Genomic DNA, 20,686 nt, shown 5'->3' with positions numbered 1-20,686 from the left:
TTGGAAGTACGGTTCAATCGGGAAAATAACAGAGGCCAGACGGTTATCACTACTGGCTTGCGGTCAAGCTTGTATCATTTGTGAACCCGTTTGGCAATGTTTCTTTCCCAACTGAAGCTGTATGCAACATCCAAACACGGTTTCATGCGTTTCGAAAGAAGATATGGTAAATGCATGATAAAAGGAGGGTTGCTTTTCTTCCGTGTCGGGAGCCACAATGATGCGACTGTGCACAGCACACGCTAGCATCGATGTCGTGAAATCAGACCGGCATTCATCCTCTCCTGCAACATGCCCACTAATACTCGTGTGGAACGGAACGGAACCGGACGACGATGCCAGTCTGTCTCCACTATCTCCAGCAGCTTCGGGCAACTGGTTTCATGTTAATAGCGCTACATGATCGGGCTGGGTAAATTAACAGCCGTTCAAACCAGGGCACATAAAGGCAAAACAAATCATCGGTGCTTCTAGCTCTCACTGCTTCCGATTTCACAAAAATAATCAACCGTAAAGGACCATTAGCCCTGAGATGCTGATGAGAAAATCAAAGGCAGCTACCAGGCTTTGTTCAGAATGATGTTTTTCTGTAACTCAACGCACAAAAATGTTAAAAAACAACAACAGAACTCTAAGCGGAATGCGAATGGATGGAATCATATAGCGTGCGTGGGTTAAGGGTTGCGGTTTTAATGACTGTTGCAAGACCACAGCGACATGAAAAGAGACGATTTACGACGTCAGGTGAAGTTTGTCTAGACATTGACACTGCTGTTGTGAACATTTTGTAACATAATTCAGCGTTTGTCGTGTACGTCGCGCGCTGGAAAATGTTATTTGGGATAAGCTGTGATTTTTGAGTTCAATAACCGTATTTGGATGCGCGATGTCAAAATAAACGGTTTGCGCATAGACACAGTTTATCTACCTGGGTCTGGCAGTGAAAGCAGGCACCGCATTTTAATACCACGATTTGAGTCGTTCCCATGCCTGAGCGCTATGACCAGGCCATTCGTAACTAATGCCCAGTAGTCGGACTGCAACCACATCATGAGTGCTCTACCCGTAAAGATAACAGCAAACACAGGCAAAAGTTTCTCATTTATTGCAAAAGAATATTGGTCGTAATCAGCCATGGTAAGAAACACTGCTACAAGACATGTCTACGAGTTTTTGTTGTATGGAGAGCCCCATTGAAAGAGACGCTGCGCCACAAACTCTCAAAGTCCGCTGCCAGTCATTATGCACATGTTTCGCCACCCTCACAACTCACTGTATGAACCCCAACGGACGGAACGCGTCCTTGATTACATGTCTGAGCTCGCCTGTCTTCATATGTGTCGGCTGGAGGCCCTGGCAACACTGGACGTTCATGGAACCACATTCCGAAGCAGCACACGCCCACACAGCGGACTGCTAGCGTACAGCCTATCGGATCGTGAGCCGACGAAATACCGAGCTTTGAGCCGACAGATCTCAGGGCCGTGTGCCGGTGGCTTCGTTAATAGCCCCTCAGACCATTAGTCGACGGACGACCGGAATGCCGAACCGGGAACGGACAGACCATCCGACCGACGGCCAGGCGGGAACGGACAGACCACCCGACCGACGGCCAGACCGGGGGTAAACAGACCACTCGACCGACGGCCAAACCGGGAGCGGACAGACCACCCGACCGACGATCAGACCGGGGGTGGACAGACCATTCGACCGACAGCCAGCCTGGGAGCGGACAGAACCCCCAACCGACGGCCAGACCGCGAGCCAGCAGGCCCCCAGACCGCGCGCACGGCCGTCCGGGGGCCAGCGCGGCCGTCCGCGTCGGCCGCTGACCTGCCGCGCCGCGCGGCTACCTGCTGAGGGGCACCGGCGTGATGCTGCACTCGCCACTCAGCCGCACGCCGCCACACAGCTTCTCGACAGCAGCCGCCTTGCCGCGCTGCTCGGGCGAGCGGCGCGACCCGGGCGTCACCGGCTCGATGCTCACCGACGTGCCGAGCGCATTCAGCATCGGGCTGAGCAAGGTGAGCGCGTCGCTGGCGGGGCCGGGCCGGCCGGGCGGCGGCGGTGGGCTCGCCGGTGGTGCCGCGTCGCCGGCCACCGGCGGGCTGGCGGGCTCGCGCGGCGACGGTGCTGCCACCTGGGCCGCCTGCCGGCGCGCCAGGTGCTTGGCGCGCCGGCGGCGCACGTAGCGGTCGGTCGTTTTCCACATGTAGTAGTACTCGTTCACCTGAGCGCTGGTCTTCCACGGCAGCTGGAACGGGGGAAGACGTGAGTGATGCCGCCGGAGGGGGGGGGGGGGGGGGGGCTCGCTCGAGGCAGCGATCACGTGCTGCGTCACCGTGCTGGCTGGGGAGGATCCTCACCAAAGCACCGTAGTCAAGTCCACTAAGAATGGCAGGAGCGCATCAAGCAGTTCACATGGCATGAAAATGATTGAAGCAGTTCGCTATATAACTAAACATACACCTGCGCCCCCTGCATTAACACGCGTCCGGGTGGCCGGTTAGATACCCTTCGCTTGGGTGGGTGGGTTCAATTCGACCCCCTCAGATCTCAGCAACTAAGAGAGCTAGGCAGGGTCACCAAATTCACATGATATATTGACCTGTATGACATATTGACTCCCTTCGGTTAAAGTTTGAGGTGCCTAGGTTGTGACCTTTGAGTGACATACGATAATGTCAAACTCCAGGTTGGTTTCCAAAGTGCTCACAGGGCCTGGATACCTGTTCTAAGCAAAGATCACATATTTGATCAAGGCCAGTGACATTATTTGACATTTGGAAGGTCATTGTGACAAAATCATACAAGATTGTCTTGAGTTTCGCATTTGAATAGGCGAAAACGATAACGGCAGGCAGTGTGTTCCTAAAAACAAAATGTTGCCCTGGGTCATTGTAGGTCAATTACCTATTCCGACCTTTGAGGAGTTCATGGAAAAGGCATGACGTGGTTCCTGTTGTCAATAGATTCGAAATGAGCACCAGAAACTACCCCATACAGCAGGCCCTAAATTCATGAAATAGGTTGGTTTTGACCTTGGCCTGACCTTTAGTACTTAACCCTAGGTGAATTCAATTTGTTCATTCAATCGTTGTGTTTCCTAGGAAAATGCGCCAGAGGTGTATGGCTTCGTCTAACACTCCGTTGTTGCATCAGACTGAACGATTCCCTAAAAACTGACTTCGCTGAATCCATGGCCTGACTTTAACCTCCCGTAGGTCAGCGATCTTACAAGGAAAATCTCACTTTTTGATCCCAAATGATCCGCTTTTCCATTGTCTACAGCTATGCAAAATTCGGTACGGCTACGCTGCACTGTTTGGAAACCATTTTGGAAAACCTTCGGGGTCAAATTCCCCCACCCAAGGGTGTGTTAGGACAAAAAAATAACACGGTACCTGAACCCTGGAAAGCCATGGCAACGAAGGTATTTGAAAACAAATGCGCACCGTTTGTAAGGCACCAATGTACCCATATGCCACTCATGATAGTAATACACAAGGCCTTTCAGCTTTATCCATGGTCTGTCAGAAGGAAAGTGTACCCGTATGGTTAGTTGGTTAATAAGCTTTCAACTTTGTTTTTGGCAACGTGCATCTAGGGCCCTAGACTACCACACTTCCGCCCTCCGGCGCTGCCTCTGCACTCACATAGTCGCGGCAGACCAGATCGAACTGTTTGCCGTGTCGAGTGACGGCCTCCTCGAATATGGCCGTCTCGTGGACGGACCAGTCCTCCAGCTCGTCCCGGCAGAGGAGCGGCCCGCCGGCCGGCACCAGCGACGTCAGGGCCGCGCCCAGCCGGTAGTCATGGCGGTGGAGCACGTCCAGCGCGTGCGCCTGTAACACCGGCGCCGTTGTCACAGGGGGTGGAGGACAGCTGGGAGCGCGTTCAAGAGGGGTACCGGCACGGTGCTGGGCACGGATGCCATGCGACGGGATTAATGCTGCCCCTGGTGCGGGGAAATTATCTTGGCTTTTTCGACACGCTGCCGCTAAATGCCATCCCGGACCCATACGCCGCATCACACGCCCCCACATGGCGTGCCGCCAGGACTCAAGGCATCCGCAGCGTTGATGTAATACATTTCGTAGAACGATGATTTCGTACTGAAAATAATCGCATTTCCACGTAGATTCCCCAGCAAGGAAAACACTGGACCATGGTGACCATGAACGCCGGTTGAATGCGTTTGGATGAATGAAATACACGCGCTCGAAACACAACTCGCTCGTCTACACCTGGCAGACCGAACGCCAAGAGCAACACCTTGCGAGATAAAACAGAGTGCAGCTGCTACCGCGCCGTGTGCATACGCCAATCAGTGCCTGAGTCAACAGCCAATCCAGTGTCGGGCGCCCCGGTCCGCGGGCAGCCGCTCTGTTGACCCACCCGTGTGACGTCACGTGACGCGTTGGCCGCCGCCACGTGGATGCCCGGCTGACTGGCGGCCGAGCCGGCATCGCAGGCGCGTGCGAACATCCCGACGGCTCTGAGGCGGCCGAGGCACACGGTCAGAACGAGGGTGAGGTCAGTTTGGGGTCACACGGTCGGGCTATGGGGCTTCGGTCAGGGGGGAGGGGGGGGGGGTTAAGTGTGGGAATGAGTGGGTGAGTTCGCTTCACGGTCGTACCAGACAAGTCAGGTCGGAGTTATGGCAGAGTCGCGTGGGATGGTGTGCACTCCCTTTCCACAAAGCTCTCAATTTTTACGGTATAAACTATGAGTCCTTAGTACAAATGATTACACCATACCAACAACATCTCGTGACAGTGTCCTCTCACACTTTTGCTGCTGCACAATTCACAATTTAACGGCTGCCAATAGGTAATGAAAATTCAGGAATCTGACTACCACCGCCAGTGACGTCAGATGGTTTTTCTCAAATATTTCACTCACCCCGCTCCCTAAAAAAACCCCGCCTCAAAACTACAACATAGAATATATCTAAAACCGGCCAGCACTTAAACACCAAACATTCCTCACCAGGCCAGAGGGTCAGCGGTACTCTGTACTGCACTCCGCCCTCCCCCTCTCCCCCCCCCCCTTCTCGTCGGTCACCACTGTCACCTGGCCAGCATGACGAACTGGTTGATCTGCTGCTCAGTGAGCTGGTGATCGGGCGTCCAGCGCGCCTCCTCCAGTCGGCTGGAGTCGGTGCTCGTGTCCGGGGGCGAAGCGAGCGGAGCCGCCGGCACCTCCGCCTGGAACTGCGCACCCACCCGGATGCCGCCCTTCCTCGGCGCCAGCAGCTCCAGGCTAGGCTTGGTTGGCGTCGACGGCTGAGGGCGGGAGGATGGGATCAGCGGGCCACTAGCCAATGACACCGGGCGCGACAGGAGGGCTGGTTTGTGGTGACTTTGACATCAGATGATGTGTCCATCTGCTCGCTGTACGTGCTCCTTGCACGCCAGAATTGATCGTTTATCGAACAAGAACAAACGGTTCAAAGCGTCCCAAATGCACTGCTGGCAGGAAGACGTTGAAGGAATTAACGAGCTACTCGGTCATTCGGACAGCATAATTCACCGGGATAATTAGCAAAAAGCCTGCGTTGGCGGTTCGACGCGATGGCAGCAGGCACGAGTACAGCCAGGGCCAGCCGTAGGCTTGGCGCCCGCAAGACCACCTATTTCCGACCCGCTCCGGCCTACCTTGACCTCCGACGGGTCTCGCAGCTCCTCGGGGTCGACGTCCGGGTCGATGTTCAGAATCGGAGACTCGAACTTGATGGTGCCTAACAGGTCCGGTTTCTCCACCTTCGGTTCCTTCTTCACCTTCTGAGATCCGTCTGCGGGCACAGAGGTACCGGTGAAGGCTGATCACGCTCTACTAATTCTCGGTCCAAACCACGGCACTCAGTTCGGTCACCGTTTCGGAGGTTTCCTCTCGGCACCACTTGCAGGCAACATACAGTACGTGAATCAGGTTCGCTGCACATACCCGGGTTTCTATATAGAAAACTAACCAATCTTCACTAAGCAATGACGCTTCCGGGAATCTCTAGCGACACACACACACACACACACGCACATGCGTGCAAGAAATAAAAAAAGGAAAATCGGAAACAAACGGATCGATTCAAAAATGCAGGACCGATCTATGAGACAACGCATTCAATAATATACATCTGCTTGCTCAAATCGACATAAAGGAGCTTTGACTGCACGGTCCAGTGATGCAAGGATGAATCTTGACGGTGCGTTTTGCGATTCCTTTCCGCCTCAATGTATCCTACACATTAGCATAAAGTTGTAATTCCTTACAACAGTTTCTAAGAGCACCAATTAACAACAACCTTAAGAACATGCACAGCAATTCATACCTGCTTCAAATTGTACGATGGGTTTAAACACGCACGAAGTTTGAAGTTTTTCTGTGGGGATGCACTTCGTGATTCTCGTCACGTTGGATTTTCGAGTGACACGAGTATAATAACTCGCATAACATTATTCCCTTTCCACACAGCTTCGTCTGATTCTTTGACACCATTCACAGCGAGAAAAATCATGGGTCACGAAATTAACATTTAATCCCAACAAGCGGTCTTCAATTATTTGTCGCCAACGACATCTCGCAAGTGCGGTAGCTTAACACCGACAAAAACCCCTAGTGTTGATCATAACTTTCCGACCATTGCTCGGGATAAAAGGAGGATAGGTAGATAGCTCCTGGTTATGAGTTTTAAGTGCAATCATATCTATACGCATTATCGTATGTGCAACGTCCAAAAAACAAGTAAAAGTTCTACTGCCGAGTTTCCGACCTTCAATGCGTTATATCTGGTAGGCTTGTGCCCATATGTGCAACGTTCAGATGAAGCAAGTAGCATAATAAGATGCATAAGAGAATAAAAAAATACCAGTCAGATAAATAAGCGTGCCAAGCATGCCAAAATACGCAATAAAAAGCGCAACAAACGCGGCAAAATACATGCAAAATAAAAATCAGAGAATCAAATCAGGTTTTACCATTTGAAAGGTCAGATTGCGACCAACGAGACACTGCACTCGTTGGCATAAGCCCAACTTTAAACGTAGAGTACTGTCGGCATAACCAATGCTTGCTCCACAACACCAGTTAGCCAGTTCCGCCTGGTCTTCTGAAAGTTGGTAACTCAGTACATGCACTATGAACTCATCACACACTTCCGGGTGCAGACAGCAAAAGTTCGTACCGGGAGCCTAAAGAACTGAACTAACACGCTAATACACTGTTGCATATGCCACTACAGCAATCCTTTTACGACGTTTCACGCGAACATAGACTAGACCGCAGTCAATCCAACTCGTATGCGGAGGTGACCAATCTTTTTAGTGCGCCACCCAACTACTCGCCCCAGACCGGAACGCGACCAAAGTGATCACAAAATATGAATCACACATTCGGAGAGATTCACTTCAGTGTGAACTGTTGCGCCATGCCGTTAGTTGGTGATATTGGATGCAAGAAACAGCCAATAAGTAGCCCATGTTTAATTTGTGGACAGCAGTATTCTACGAGCTTTGGAGCTCACTGCTCTGGTGCAAGGTCACTATCTGGCATTGCAGACAAACGACACATCGTCACTGAATAGCTGACAACTTACGACTGTGAGCCATGGAGCTCGATCGTTACGAAACCTGTACCACTCCATGCCCATCAAAGCCCACATAACTGGATACCTGTTCATCGCCTATTTCCCTCTGCAAACGAATTTCGTTTTCTTTTGGAATCCTCTCGAACAAGCCAAACAGGTCGACCTAGCAGGCTCGGATCACGACCAATAGGTTGTTGACCACCGCTTCCAAGGAATGAAGCGCTTTCGACTCCACTGTCCCCACGTCAAGAGCATAGTGGTATCTCAAAATATGTTGCAACCCAAGCCGTCACGTTGCTGCCCCACTCGGATATTTGTCCCGCTCCCATTATCCTACGGAGAGCCGATCCGGAGCCGCTTCCAGGCTATTTCGGGTCCAACCAGCCGACTGAGCGTGTTCAAAACGTAAGCAAACCCCAGCACGTGCAGCCTACGGACGCGCCGGTCAGAGGTAACACCACAGGTCATGCCCTTGACCTTGACAACCCCTTGACAATAATCTTTAACCCCTTGACAATTATCTTTCAGTGCATATATTTCGGTGCATTCAGTGCATATCAGTGCATATGCTTTCTTTCCAATTCGACGAGGCGCTACGGCTTGACTGAGTGAAGAAGGTACAAAATCAGGTCTATTGGGCACTGCACGCACAACTCAGTGTGAACAGCCACAGCTCAGGTTACCACGCATGCTATTTGAAAAATGAACGTGACGTGCCGCGAAATGAAGAACGCGCCAACCTATCGTGACCCCAGTGACGCACACTGAGGCTTATCGGAAAGCTGCAGTCAAGGAGCATAACGTATGACGGTGAAAAAGCTCGAAAGCTAAAACCACTACCATCATACATCGAGTGACATCATTGCGAGGCGAGCTAGGTCGACCCGTGGATTAATTCACCTGAAACAATCGTATGCGATAGGCCGGCACATTAGTAAGCATCAGTCATATCATGCGAGTAGCACGCACGAATGCAAAGAAGCCCAGAAATCCAAACCGAGAAGCCTTTATTTATATATGACCATGAACATGCCGCCAACCAAGAACATCTGCCGTCGGATGTCATCATGTCTTTCGACTTAGCTAGGGATAATTGACCTATGACGACTTTGACTGACACGTCCAGATCGCTGAGTTACAAGAATGATTGGCTGTAATGAGAAAAACAAACAACGACGGGGCCTTAGCATGCCGCAACGGATAGCCGAATAATGTTATGCCCTGCATACTGGGCCGGAGCGATAGCACACAACTAGGTCGCTGCTGCCGCCCGCCATATGGCCCAGGCCGGAGCCCTAAACTTCGCACAGGTACTGCGGCGTAACGAGCGGACGACTAACCCGAAGAAAGATACCGAATGAATCGGGATCTACCACAGCCTTCAAGGACGTAAGAGCTGCCCCAGGGCTGTGCGTATCATCCCTATCCCTTTCACTTGGTCTGACTCTCACTTCGTCTTCCGCTTACCGCTCATCATGGATCTAACCTGCCGCGATCACCGAGCAAGATGCCGCGCGGTCTCCGAAGTGCCGTCAAGGTCATGCTACGACCTCCCGTTGTAGCCGCCGACACGCTGTTTACGAATACCTCAAAGGCTAGCGATTCCCTGCGGCGCCTGCCACTCGCCGGCGCGAGTCAACGTCACGTCGGGCATGGCGACCGTCACGGTCGCCATGCCCGACGTGACGGTCGCCATGCCCGACGTGACGGTCGCCACGCAGGGGGTCCGGACCGGGACCACCGCGACTGATACCCGGGGATTCCCTGGTGCCGGCAGGCAGTGCACGGAAGTGAATGCACCAGCGAGCTGCCTCCACCCTCAGCGTGAACTTTGTCTGATGTTTGACGCTAGCAGATACCTTAGCAGCCACATGTCACCAGCGTGACCTGCGGGACCGTTAGGTTATGGCCGCTGCGACGGAGCTGTCGGTTGGCTGGTTGGAACTGCACGCGAACATGCAGTCACGGGGCGGAAATCAGTGCCGCGGATATGTCTGTTAGTTAGATACGGGCAAAAACTCACGCAAACACACAACATGACGGTGACCGTAGAACCCCAATGGCTACTGCGTTAAGTTTGCCTTATCACATTTACCATTACCTGTACGCGGCACCGCCGCATTGAGACAGCAACGTGCCAGAGCGCGGTGCATGACGTCCACGCTTCCCGTTCTAGCGTGGAGTTCAATACCCCGGTTCCAGCAGGTCGGCTTGGAAATCCACCTCCCCGCGTCAGCCGCAAAACATCCCATGACCTCATCGTGCATAAGACAGAATTTTGGCCCGAATGGAAGGCACGGATGACGAAACAGACAACTGTCTGGATTCTGAAAAACAGGCTCCAGGATCTGGGATACGGATCCTGTTACGTAATGGCCCGGTATGATCCGGGATAAACCCCACACATAAATGCTTGCGCCTGCAATTAAGTGTGTTGGTAAGTCACGAGTGTCATCGTCCTTCTCGGAGTAATTATAAAGAGAAGAACGTTCTCTAAAATGAGTGGGGCGCGCAGAAGTATGTAGCAAATACATCACGGTACAGGGCAGCATGGTATAGCGGATGCGCTTCCCTTGATATCCCTCAAATTGTGTTCTACAATGTCGTTATATGCATCCTCTGAATTATTTTCTACGCATGTCAGTGCACGGGAATTAGTGGTCACGTGGTGACAAGTTGGCTTTCAGACTGCGTAGACGTTAGCCTGTAACGAGCATAACGTGTTGTCTGAAATGACGATCAGCCACCAAACGGTTATGATTATGTTTAAAGTGCACAAGTCACAAGAGAACAACTTTTCACTTGACAAGCGTGCTTCGGCCGCAGCCCATACGCGTAACGCAGCCACATAAACCTCGTGTCAAAAGCAGAGTGAGGCATTCGCCAAAGTCAGGTAATACCAGAGTGGTCACCTAGATTGCCTTGGGGCGCGCGGCTTGCAGCGCTGGGGCCAAGCTAACGATTCCCTCCAAGGCAAGACCACGGCACGCATGCCAGACGTGATGCACATTGGAGCTCATCGTGGCGAGAACGGCGAGGCGTGGCATCAGTGATCTTGCCGCACGCACTGATGAGTGGAATGTGTGACCGGTGAGAAGTAGGCGAACAGGGATTTCTTCCTGTGTCGACAGGAAGATGTGTCTTTCTGTGTTGACTTAGGGCGATTGTTGTTCACTTCAACTGACTTAGCCTTTTAATGGCAAAATAACGTATTGTAATAGCATTCAAAACTCGCAAAACAAATGCAATACAACTATGGCCTGTACCCAAGACGCCTTGGGACAGGCGGAAATTGATACGTGCACTGACCAAAGACTCAACCTTCTCTCTCCGCATGTCGCTCGACTAGGCATGTCAGCTGAGCATGTTGGCCACATGCCGACATCCGCCAGTGGAAGCGAACGTTTCTGGTCATACCCACCGCAACATTAGCTCATTACAACTGAAGCCACCGTCCCACAGAAATTAACGCCAACTAACCAGAAATGTTGCGGCTTCAATGGTGGGATCTGGCCTGGCCAAAGACGCTTTGACGACTTTTATTTTTCCAGCCAATGATTCCACTGACGTAAAATTTCCCGCAACAAGTTGCGCAATTTTAAAATAATTATGCTGCAGCGTACTTAATCTGGGGTGCTTGACCAGGAGCTGCATTGCTGCAGCGTGACAATACGAATGTCAAAACATTGCGATTTCATCCACTCATTCTATTATCAAAGCAAATGTCCAGCTATAAAATCGGTAAAACACTGATGAAGAACACGGGGCAGAAACAGGTCTAGATTTCCGCGACCAGGCGTTGCCGTGGTTTGAGACGAAAAGCGATGGAGGGAAATCTGACAATCGCACTGAAAGAAGAGTGGGCCGATGGGGGGCACAACGCACTCCGTGCGCAAACCACGCATCCGCCCGTTTTGAGGCCTTTTCAAGGACCGGTGTCAGGTGTCAGCGGCCAGATCAGAGGACAACGTAAAGTCAACTGCACGCTGCAGACGAACGTACCCGTCACGTACCCGTCACGAACGTACCCGTCATGACTCACGGAACAGATCGCAAGGCTCTCCGACCCTAAGAAGCCATTAACCTGAAAGTGCCCAATGCCATTGGCCTCTTTCTAAAACCGGCCTCGGATACAAGGGGCCGTAGCCTATGCCAACATACATCAGGCCATGGCGTCTACACAAGCGTTAAGTCCTTTCCAACGTAACCACCACGCACCAAAATGTTGACACATTTCGCAACAACCGTATCGTTGCCATTGCCAAGGCTTGTAGTTTATTGTAATTTTTCCGATTGAAAAATACCACGTCAGACCGCACTTCCCGCCAGCCGATGCTCAAGCCTCGCTGTCCGTGAATGCGCGCGCGGACGCCAACCATTATCACATCTCCGCCGGTATGCCCATCAAAGGACAATCCAGCCGACTTCATATAAGTCCCATTGGTATGGCTCGAACGAAACCAAACCGAATGGGTGGGGCAACGGTCCGTCCAATCGCTTATGTTTTGGTACTATTTGCACAGAGAAAACAATGGCGTATTAATCACCTCGCTTGTCCCGCAGCGCCAAACCGTGTTGTAGGAAGAAGATAATTCCTGCTCATGTTCGATCCCAGAATCCTAATCCGTGCAGGCGTTAACACAAAGCACCAGTGAAGGACTTCTTGGAACGCCATCAACAGAACATTCTTTGGTCTCGTTAACTGGAGCTTTGGGCGGGATTGAGAAGTTGTACACAAACCATACGTGACGTCACCTCGTACGCTAGATCAGCTGTCTGCATGCTGCCACGCAGATGAGAAATAATTCGTCTGCAGTGCGCATGTTTTGTCCTCGCTGCACTGCTGCAGTGAGCCGTCTCGTAAGTGAGGACAGCAGACGGGACGCACGTGTAATAGCTCTACGAGACAAACTGTATACCTTGGAACGCATGCCGGGCGTCTTATAAAGAACATATAACTAGCCTTCTGACTGTGCCAGCGAGGTACGGTATCAGCCCAGCCCACAGGCGCGTGGTTTTAGGGCGCGCCGGCCATTAAGACCGTTTTGCTCCCACAAACGCTTTCACGCATACTGAGGTTTGGGTTGTAGACCCATTGTTACAAGAAACACTACAGGGATGTGGGAATGCTCTCGCCCGTGATGGGGAGGGGGCGGGGGAGGGCCCCTATCTGACCCTCGGCTGACGGGCCATTTTTACACTCTCATCGCTAAGGGGAGGACTGATAGACCCCATTCCTCCCACCAACTTCTGAACTTGACGGATGGATCATTAGGATGGAAACCAACGTGTCGCTTGTTGCCTATGCCAAAAAAAACTGGCTTATTGCAGGTGGTGAGCAGTCTTCAAGGTGACGTTAATAACATTACATGGTTGATGTCGGAAATGAGACGAAATGTTCTCATAGTACAATTCCCAAACTCAAAACAAAACATGGTTCTGTACGCTCCAACGTGTTCTTTGCTGTATTCCAGTTCTGAACATATCCGGATTTTGGGGCCTGGGTCAAATGAATCGCCTCTCAGTTTACGAAGACCCCACCATGGCTAAAATGTCCGTTTGAGTGCGTGGTGCATGGAATAACAGTTCACAGGTGATGGCAGAGCGGGTCAGATTCTCCATGCAGACACTAATAATTCAAGGTCACGATCTTGCATGGCCTGGAAGATCCGTTTGGGTTGAATGCAAGTACCCATAAGCAAAAGCTGGTTGAAAAAAATGAGCAAACACCGATAAGGCACCTAACCTTAACCGAAACAATTCGCAACAGTTGGTCACGTGATGTTCGTCAAGATGATGTTCATATGGTGGATCGCAATAAAGCATTCTTGCAGATGGGGATGCCATAGATCCCGTAAAACAATCGATATGCTTGACTGAGCTTAACCTCTGATGACCTGATATCTGGCCTCAGGCACGACCAGGCCTGACGTCATTGACGTCAAGATCGGTTACATCAATAAAACGAAAAACTAGCATATCTCAATTGCAAACAAGTAAACCAAATTGTCGATTTCACGAGAAACCCAACATGTTCCTCACAGATGTGTAATAGGCAACGGCACAGCAAAAACTTTTAGGGGTAGGCGGAGCTCCGTCAGCATCCATCAGAAGAGAACCAAAAGAGCCTCTACGGTGTCAAAACAAAAATGCGGGCCCAAAAGGGTAAGGGTGACTGGGCTCCCAGCCCCCTCCCTTTTTCGAGCCGCGTCTTTGGTTAAAGGTCACCACAACCTATTCAAGGAACGTGCTAAAAAATTAGCAGGGCGTGCCCCAATGTCATTAAGTCAAGTGTTGAAATGATCAGCATATCTCTCACGGCTGTCAAGGTATTCAATGATAGAATTTGGAGGGCCCGTCAGGCCTCTCGTTGGCAATGGTTAAGGCTCGCTTCCTTAACGTCAGTTTTGCCACACCTCACTTCATTGAATCGCGATGAGCCAGTTACTCTCTCCTTTTCCTACACACATGTGAAGTAAGGTATCAATTACGCTAATTGTATGTGTCGTTACCATTTCATGAAATACAACGCGATGACCAGCGAGATGGCACGACATTTCATTGCTAGGAGTACCGGTGGGGAGGGGGGGGAGGTAATGAGGATTTTGTGCGGCATCATGAAGCAAATGTGTATGCGCATCAATGACGCACACGATCCATCCATAGCCTTACGCACAGTTGGTGATCCCAAGCAAAATATTACCCCAGCCACGGCTCCGTCTCTTCGCCAGGTTTACAGTCATCACACTTCTCAATAAACTGCCGGCGTAAGCCCCGATTACGATTGCAGGCGCGCAGGCGTAGTTCGGAACTTGGCACCTGGCACCTATTGCTAGGCTTGGCCAGCTGGCGCCGCTCCAGACCGCCACCTTTGAATTGAAGCCGAAGATATTGCGACATTCAAAAGATGGCGCGCTATGGGATAGCTCGGCGGCGTGACGTTTCACTAGTACTCGTCTACGCCTCGGTTCCAGAAAGCTTCTGTGGGTAACCGGTCTCCTCTGTAGGCCACTGGTGACACTGACCCTGTACTTCTCATTCCTGGGCGCACCTCTATGTTCCCTCGCGACGGTGCACGAAACGGCAGGTCGGGCGAGGTCGGTTGGGGCCGTCATAGCACAGGTCAGTCAGGTCAGGTCGGCTGGGGTCGCCAGGGCACAGGCCAGTTAGGCCAGGTCAGTTGGGATCATCAAAGCGCAGGTTAGTCAAGTCAGGTCGGGTGGAGCCGCCAGAGCACAGGTCAGTTGGGTCAGGTCGGCTAGGGCCGCCTGAGCACAGGTCAGTTGTGTCAGGTCGGCTGGGGTCGCCAGAGCACAGGTCAGCTCACATGCAGCATGACGGCCCGAACGCACGGCAACAAACGCGGTGCATAAGATACATATCTTGCATCACCGTCTTTGTAAAGCTCAGTAAGGAATTTGCCATATTCTGCAACCCTTCGACGTCATATCCGGCGTGACCCATCTGTGGTGTAAACGCGACTATAACCATCATCGAGGCGACCGGGCTGCTATGGACTGTGATGTATGAATGAGCCACGTTTGCTAATCCCCAACCGAGCATTTTGGGGGCGTGGGCGAGGGGGTTCAGGCCTGGACACGCCCTCCTAGTTTTAAGGCTGATCCGCGTCTCACAACGCTCAATTGTGTTCGTGTGTTCAATCCATAACTACACGAGCACCTACTTTCATCAAGTTGCCACCCGGTATACATTTCCTTTCCATCGTTGAGGACTGTTTACTAAAGGCGAGTCTGATGCTCTCTGGCCTCTGGAGTCTTGACTGAACACAGATAAAGGCCAATCGCAAACTTACTGATATATAAGGACAATCGGCCCATGTGTAGATGATCGGTCACTCGTATCTCAGGAATACCGATTGTTTGATGCACGGGTGCGGAACTAGTTGAAGAAGAATGCATCGAGCAGAGTTCAACCGGAAAGCAGCGTCCGATTTTCGTTAAAAAACAACTGAAGATTACGAACAACCAGAACCACCTGACTGACATCGATTAAAGAAATCGAGGCCAAACCGAGAAAATGAGGCTTAATGCGACAACCGTACGGAACGCGACAAGCCGAACACCGCTCGCACCTGGCGGAAGCCACAGCTGGCAGGGGACCGCCCCAAACAGGCGCCGGAGCGGCCGGGGAGCTGTGGCGGCGGGGGCGCACTGGAGCGTGCGGACCGCCCCGGGAGCGCCAGCCGTCGGGTGGCGGCACGACTCACGAACCCGTCACACGGCACACTCCGTCGGCAGGTAACGGTCACGGTTACCGGCGCCGGCCGACCCGGCTCGAGCCGCCCCGCGGCGACGGCCGCCACGTCCGCGGGGTGTCAGGGGAAGTGGATGATCCGGGGCGCCCCTGTCCCACTTGGACAGCAGACTTATGCCCCAGTTTAGACGAGATCAAGTGCTACGCCATGCTGCCTCACCCATTGAGACCTGGATAAGTGGACGGGGTCATTGCGTAAGGCGACAAGAACGACGGCAAAAACATGCACCGTTAGTGTCGCGGCAGACCTGTTGGCCGTACCGCCGCACGTGGCAGACTTTCTGGACCACCGGTTCGTGCGACCATGGCCAATTATCACGACAAATTGGGCGTTCAAACAAGAACTTAGGACCTTCTTACCTCTCCTTTTTATGTCATTCAGGAGACACACATGAACATCAATGGGCGCGAAATCGCCTATGAAGCTCAGGCATCATGTAACACAATGGTGCCCATGGAATGTACGCTACACGGGCGAAATATATTACAAATTGTCATTTTCTTCACCCGCAAGCAGTGAAGGAGCCTCGCAAGCTTGCCCCCACGCAGACGCGGCACCACTTACTGTCATGTCGGTGCTCCTGCGTCTGCAGCTTGACAATCTTCTCTTTGGTGAAGGCGACGAAGCTGAGCACCTCGTCCAGCTCGTCGTCGCCATCGCGCAGCTGGAAGTACTGCTGCAGCACAAGCACAGCCTTGAGCGCCTCCTGCGAGGAGGGCCGCCGCCGGCCGGCGGGCGAGCCGTAGCGCGGCCTCTTCTCGCCCGGCGAGGCGGCGCGCTCGCGCTTGACCTGCGGCGAGGCGGCGCGCTCGCGCTTGGCCTGCGGCGAGACGGCGCGCTCGCGCTTGGCGGCCGGCGAGCCCTGCCCGTCCGGTTTGGCGGCGGCCGACCCCTGCTGGTCCGGTCGGGCCGCGGCCGGCGGCGGCCCGGCCGTCCAGCGGAGCGCGTCATCTGCGGTCACATACCCGGAGAACGGGGCGCCGGCCGGCGCCGCGAACGGGCCGCCGGCCAGCGCCGCCAGCTCGGGCCCGTCGGCGGCCGCCGCCGGCGCCGGCTGTCCGTTCGGCTCGTGGCGCAGCAGGCCGGCGGCCGCGTGGAAGCGGCGCACGCGCTCCGCGTCCACGTCTTGCCACCAGGCGCGGCTGAGCAGCGTGACCGCCTCGTCGGCGCTGGGCGGCCGGCCGTGCTCGGCCAGCCAGCCGGCCACGCGGCGCCGAAACTGCAGCTTCAGCTGATGCAGCACGCCGTCGGGCGCCAGCTGCGCCTGCGTCAGCGGGCTGGGCGGCAGGCAGGCCAGCTCCAGCGCGTCGCCGCCGCCGGCGGTCGCGTGCAGAGGCTGCAGCTCGCAGAGGAAGAGCGCGCGCCGGCCCTGCGCCCCCAGCTCGCCGTCTCGCAGCTCCAGCCAGCTGGCGAAGTGGTCGGGCTGGAGCCAGGAGCGCGGCTCCGCGCGGTAGGCGAGCCGGCCCGGCTGGCTGGCGCCTGGCAGCGGCCGCTCGCCGGCCACCAGCAGCGGCAGCTTCTGCGAGCCGTCGGCCGAGGCGGCAGCCAGCACGCTGAGCCGACGCGAGGCGAGCTCCCCGGCCGCGCACGCCTTCACCGCCTCGCCGCCCGCCTCGGCCGGCGTCAGATCGAACAACACGCCCATCTCAGCCACCACGAACACGTCGGCGGCGCCGTACTCGTCCAGCAGAGCCGACAGCTGGCCGAGCGGCACGGTGCTGTCCGGCGCCGGCTCCGGCCGCCAGCCGTCGGCCGGACCCGGCCGCGCCCCCGCCAGCCCGTGGCGCCGCTTGAAGCCCTCCAGCCAGGCCACGCTGTTCTTGAAGTCGTCCACGCCCAACTGCTGTGCCAGCTCCTGGCTGCGTGCGAGCATCTTCTGGCCGGAGACGGTCTGGTTGGCCGCCGCTTGCTCCTGCAGCCAAGCGAACAGTGCCTCCTCCAGTTGTGGGTGCACGCCGCGGCGAATGCGCATCCGTTTGCGCTGCGGGCCCAGGTCGTCGGCGTCGTTCAAGTTCAAAATGCGCTCCTTCTCCTTCAGAATGGTCGACAGCGTGCTCTTCGGAATGCGAAACTGCTCGGCGATCTGCGACTTGGTCCTGCCGTTGCTGTTCTCCACTTCCAGAATCACTGCCTTCTTTTCCTTGAGCGTGAGCGGATTCACCTTGCGCTTTGCGGCCGACATGGCGCGCGGCCCACACCTCGCGCCGCACAACGCACACTGGCGGCGCGCACGCAGCGCCGCGTCCCCAGCAGCGGCGGCCGCCGACGCCGCGGCCGGGCTGCCGCGCGGCGCGCAGTCAGCTGTTGGGGCCGCCGGTCAGGCCCGGCGCCGCCGCCGCCGGCGGGGGGAGGGGAGGCGGCCGGCGCGGCCGGGGTCGCCGCCGCCGGGGCCCCGACCACGTGCGCGCGTCGGCAGCGCAGCGGCGCGCTCACGGCCGTGGCGACCCTGACTTCTGGTGCGGGCGCGGCTCCTCTGCTGGGTGGGTCCAGATCGGCGTCGACCGCGTGCCGCCGCTGACCTACACTACACACCGCCGGCCCGGTCAGCGCATCGACGGGTTTTTCCGGCCGCGTCTCCCCGTTTCGACCAGGCTGGCGTCGCTCCTGCCGCGCGCCGACCCCGCCGTCCGCCTCGGCGGCTCTCTCTAACTCGAACAGCTCGAAACAAAGACGCCCGTCCCGGCGGCCGGGGAAATTCTTTCGGTGCAGAACCGGTCACGTGACGGGTAACTGCCGACACGTCACCAACGCCGAGGGCGCCGGCTCGAACGCGAGAGGCCCGCAGCGCCACCGTTTATGAATGAGTCGGGCGGTTGTGCGTATTGATCGCGCTGCGTGTGCACAAGCGTTTTATCTGACGAGGGTGGCGGGCTATTTATAGCGCGTGAAGCTCCCGCCGCTCCCCTCCTCTGCCCCCCGGCCCGGCCCGGCCCCGTTCGAGACGCGAGGGGGAGTGGGGGCCACTTGGGGCTCGGCCGGGCCGCCGGCGGCCGCCGGCGCCGCGGCGCCGGTGACGAGGTTGCGTCACCGCCGGTTCAGGGGAGTGGTGCTGGAAAGACACGGGGCGTCCGAGGGGTGGCGACACTTTCCCGCTCCGAGTCGCGTGCCAGATGACCCTTGCACCGCCTCACCCCGAGGCCACAAGCCTTGCATGATAAGGGACGGCAGGGCGCCGAATGGGGCGGGTTCACTCCCCGGCAAGTTCATATGGCTTTACTCGAGTCTCGTTCGTGGTACGGATATATGGCCCTGGTAATGAAGTGCATCGCATACACAGTAAACAGCTGAGTAATGACGCAGACCACGGGCTGAACAATCAAGCACGTGTTTAAAGCCGACATTTTTTCCAAATGTCGAACTTCAGTGGACCATCTTCACGGGCAAACTGGGCAGAGGCAACGGCGTCGTACCGCGCCGGACCTCTGCTATTTTGCTCGCCGTCGAAGTATCTAGAGTATCCACAAGGGTATCTAAGACTCGCTCGGTCTGTGGCCTTGCTTGCAATCGCTTGTTGTTGTCATCTGATCGGTATCTTAATGGCTTTTGGTCACGTTTCGCCCCTGGAACTCTTTTCGTCTTCCACTCTGTCTTAGGAACCAATTGCGACTGACTTGGTCGATCAGAGCCACTGTAAACCTTGTTAGGAACTCAACGCTATTTGCATGCGGGGTCAGATTGCTCCCAATATGTTTTAGGTGTGTTCGGGGCCGTTGGAGAACTTTCTGGCATTTCAGAAAAATTCTCAGTGATAAATCAAAAATAATGTGTCGAATTTGTGCATATTACATAATGAAGAATCGGCCCCAGTGATTTAGGTGGAATGGTAGGACAAAGTACGGGCTGTTTGGGTCGTGTATGCTGTCCAATGTTCTCTGCTTATCGGCGTCCGATGTCCACGACAGTGAGTTACAACACGGTTTATTTATCAAGGGTGATCACACAAGGTAGCTAAGTTAGGAACTGCTCTTAATGAAATTCAGGCATAAAAACAGACATGCAAAGCCACTGATCTGACTTGGCTTTGACCCGTTAAATACATCAAATCATTCATTGCCTCTATTCTCCTTCCCACCTCGCCCCCCCCCCCCCCCTTATCCTTCCTCCATTAGTTCTCTTTCTGAAGACGTTATTGAAAGCATGATGAAAAATGCATGATGCAATAGAAAGCTGGAATCATCGAAAACGTAAAACTGGTGCAGCACATTCCAACACGTCATGGAGCAAGATAACCCTTAACATTCGGGTAAACTTACCCTGTGAAAATACGGTTCAAGATCCGACGGTGGCGTCACCTGCCGACACCGTGTCGACAATAACTGAGCCCATATTCGTTTAAGAGATCTTCTGATCATCCCGACTCTGCGCATAATCTATATGAACCATGACGGTTTAAGACTCTACAGCCCCCCCCTCTCTCTCTCTCTCTCTCTCTCTCTCTTTCTCTCTCTCTCTCTCTATCTCTTCTCTCTCTCCTCTCTCTCTCTCTCTCTCATTCTTTCTCTCTCTTTCTCTCTTTTCTCTCCCTTCCTCTCTCTCTCTCTCCTCTCTTTTCTCTCTCTCTAGCTCTTGCTCTCTCTCCCTTTCTCTCTCCCTCTCTCTCTCTCTCTCTCTCTCTCTCTCTCTCTCTCTCTCTCTCTCTCTCTCTCTCTCTCTCTCTCTCTCTCTTCCATTGGAGTCCGAGGCCCCGACCCCCTAAATCTCCTTGCGTGACCACGGATAACACTTTCACCACGTGACCTCTGGCCATCTGGAATAGGATCCACAAAAAAGTCGTGCGAAAACAAACGAAGCAGTAGAAATCATGCATTATCAAACTCATGCTGAAT

At 54.4% G+C, this 20,686-nt stretch overlaps 1 protein-coding gene across 1 annotated transcript; it reads right to left on the bottom strand.

Moving 5' to 3' along the window:
* Positions 1–1,089: 1,089 nt before the first annotated feature.
* LOC119092144 (uncharacterized) lies at positions 1,090–18,099 on the bottom strand. Its single transcript, XM_037215120.1, has 7 exons — positions 17,164–18,099; positions 16,425–16,644; positions 5,661–5,797; positions 5,077–5,288; positions 4,399–4,498; positions 3,657–3,845; positions 1,090–2,254 (listed from the first exon to the last, which is right to left on the bottom strand). The coding sequence occupies exons 1-7, from the start codon at positions 18,040–18,042 to the stop codon at positions 1,850–1,852; spliced, it is 2,142 nt and encodes a 713-aa protein (XP_037071015.1). The 5' UTR covers positions 18,043–18,099; the 3' UTR covers positions 1,090–1,849.
* Positions 18,100–20,686: the final 2,587 nt, after the last annotated feature.

Source organism: Pollicipes pollicipes, unplaced genomic scaffold, assembly GCF_011947565.3.
Source record: "Pollicipes pollicipes isolate AB1234 unplaced genomic scaffold, Ppol_2.1 Scaffold_3447;HRSCAF=4054_pilon_pilon_pilon, whole genome shotgun sequence".
Lineage (NCBI taxonomy): Eukaryota > Metazoa > Arthropoda > Thecostraca > Pollicipedomorpha > Pollicipedidae > Pollicipes > Pollicipes pollicipes.
The sequence above is the reverse complement of the archived record's forward strand: the minus strand, read 5'-3'. Positions and strand labels throughout refer to the sequence as shown.

What these genes read in the sequence shown, in the direction of transcription:
- LOC119092144 (XM_037215120.1), bottom strand. Translation starts at nt 18,042, where the DNA reads ATGTCGGCCGCAAAGCGCAAGGTGAATCCGCTCACGCTCAAGGAAAAG. An exon ending in GCAGGAGCACCGACATGACA is followed by an intron (nt 5,798 to 16,424) that starts GTAAGTGGTGCC and finishes CTGTGCCCGCAG; the next exon opens with ACGGATCTCAGAAGGTGAAG. An exon ending in CAGTTCGTCATGCTGGCCAG is followed by an intron (nt 4,499 to 5,076) that starts GTGACAGTGGTG and finishes CGGCCGCCTCAG; the next exon opens with AGCCGTCGGGATGTTCGCAC.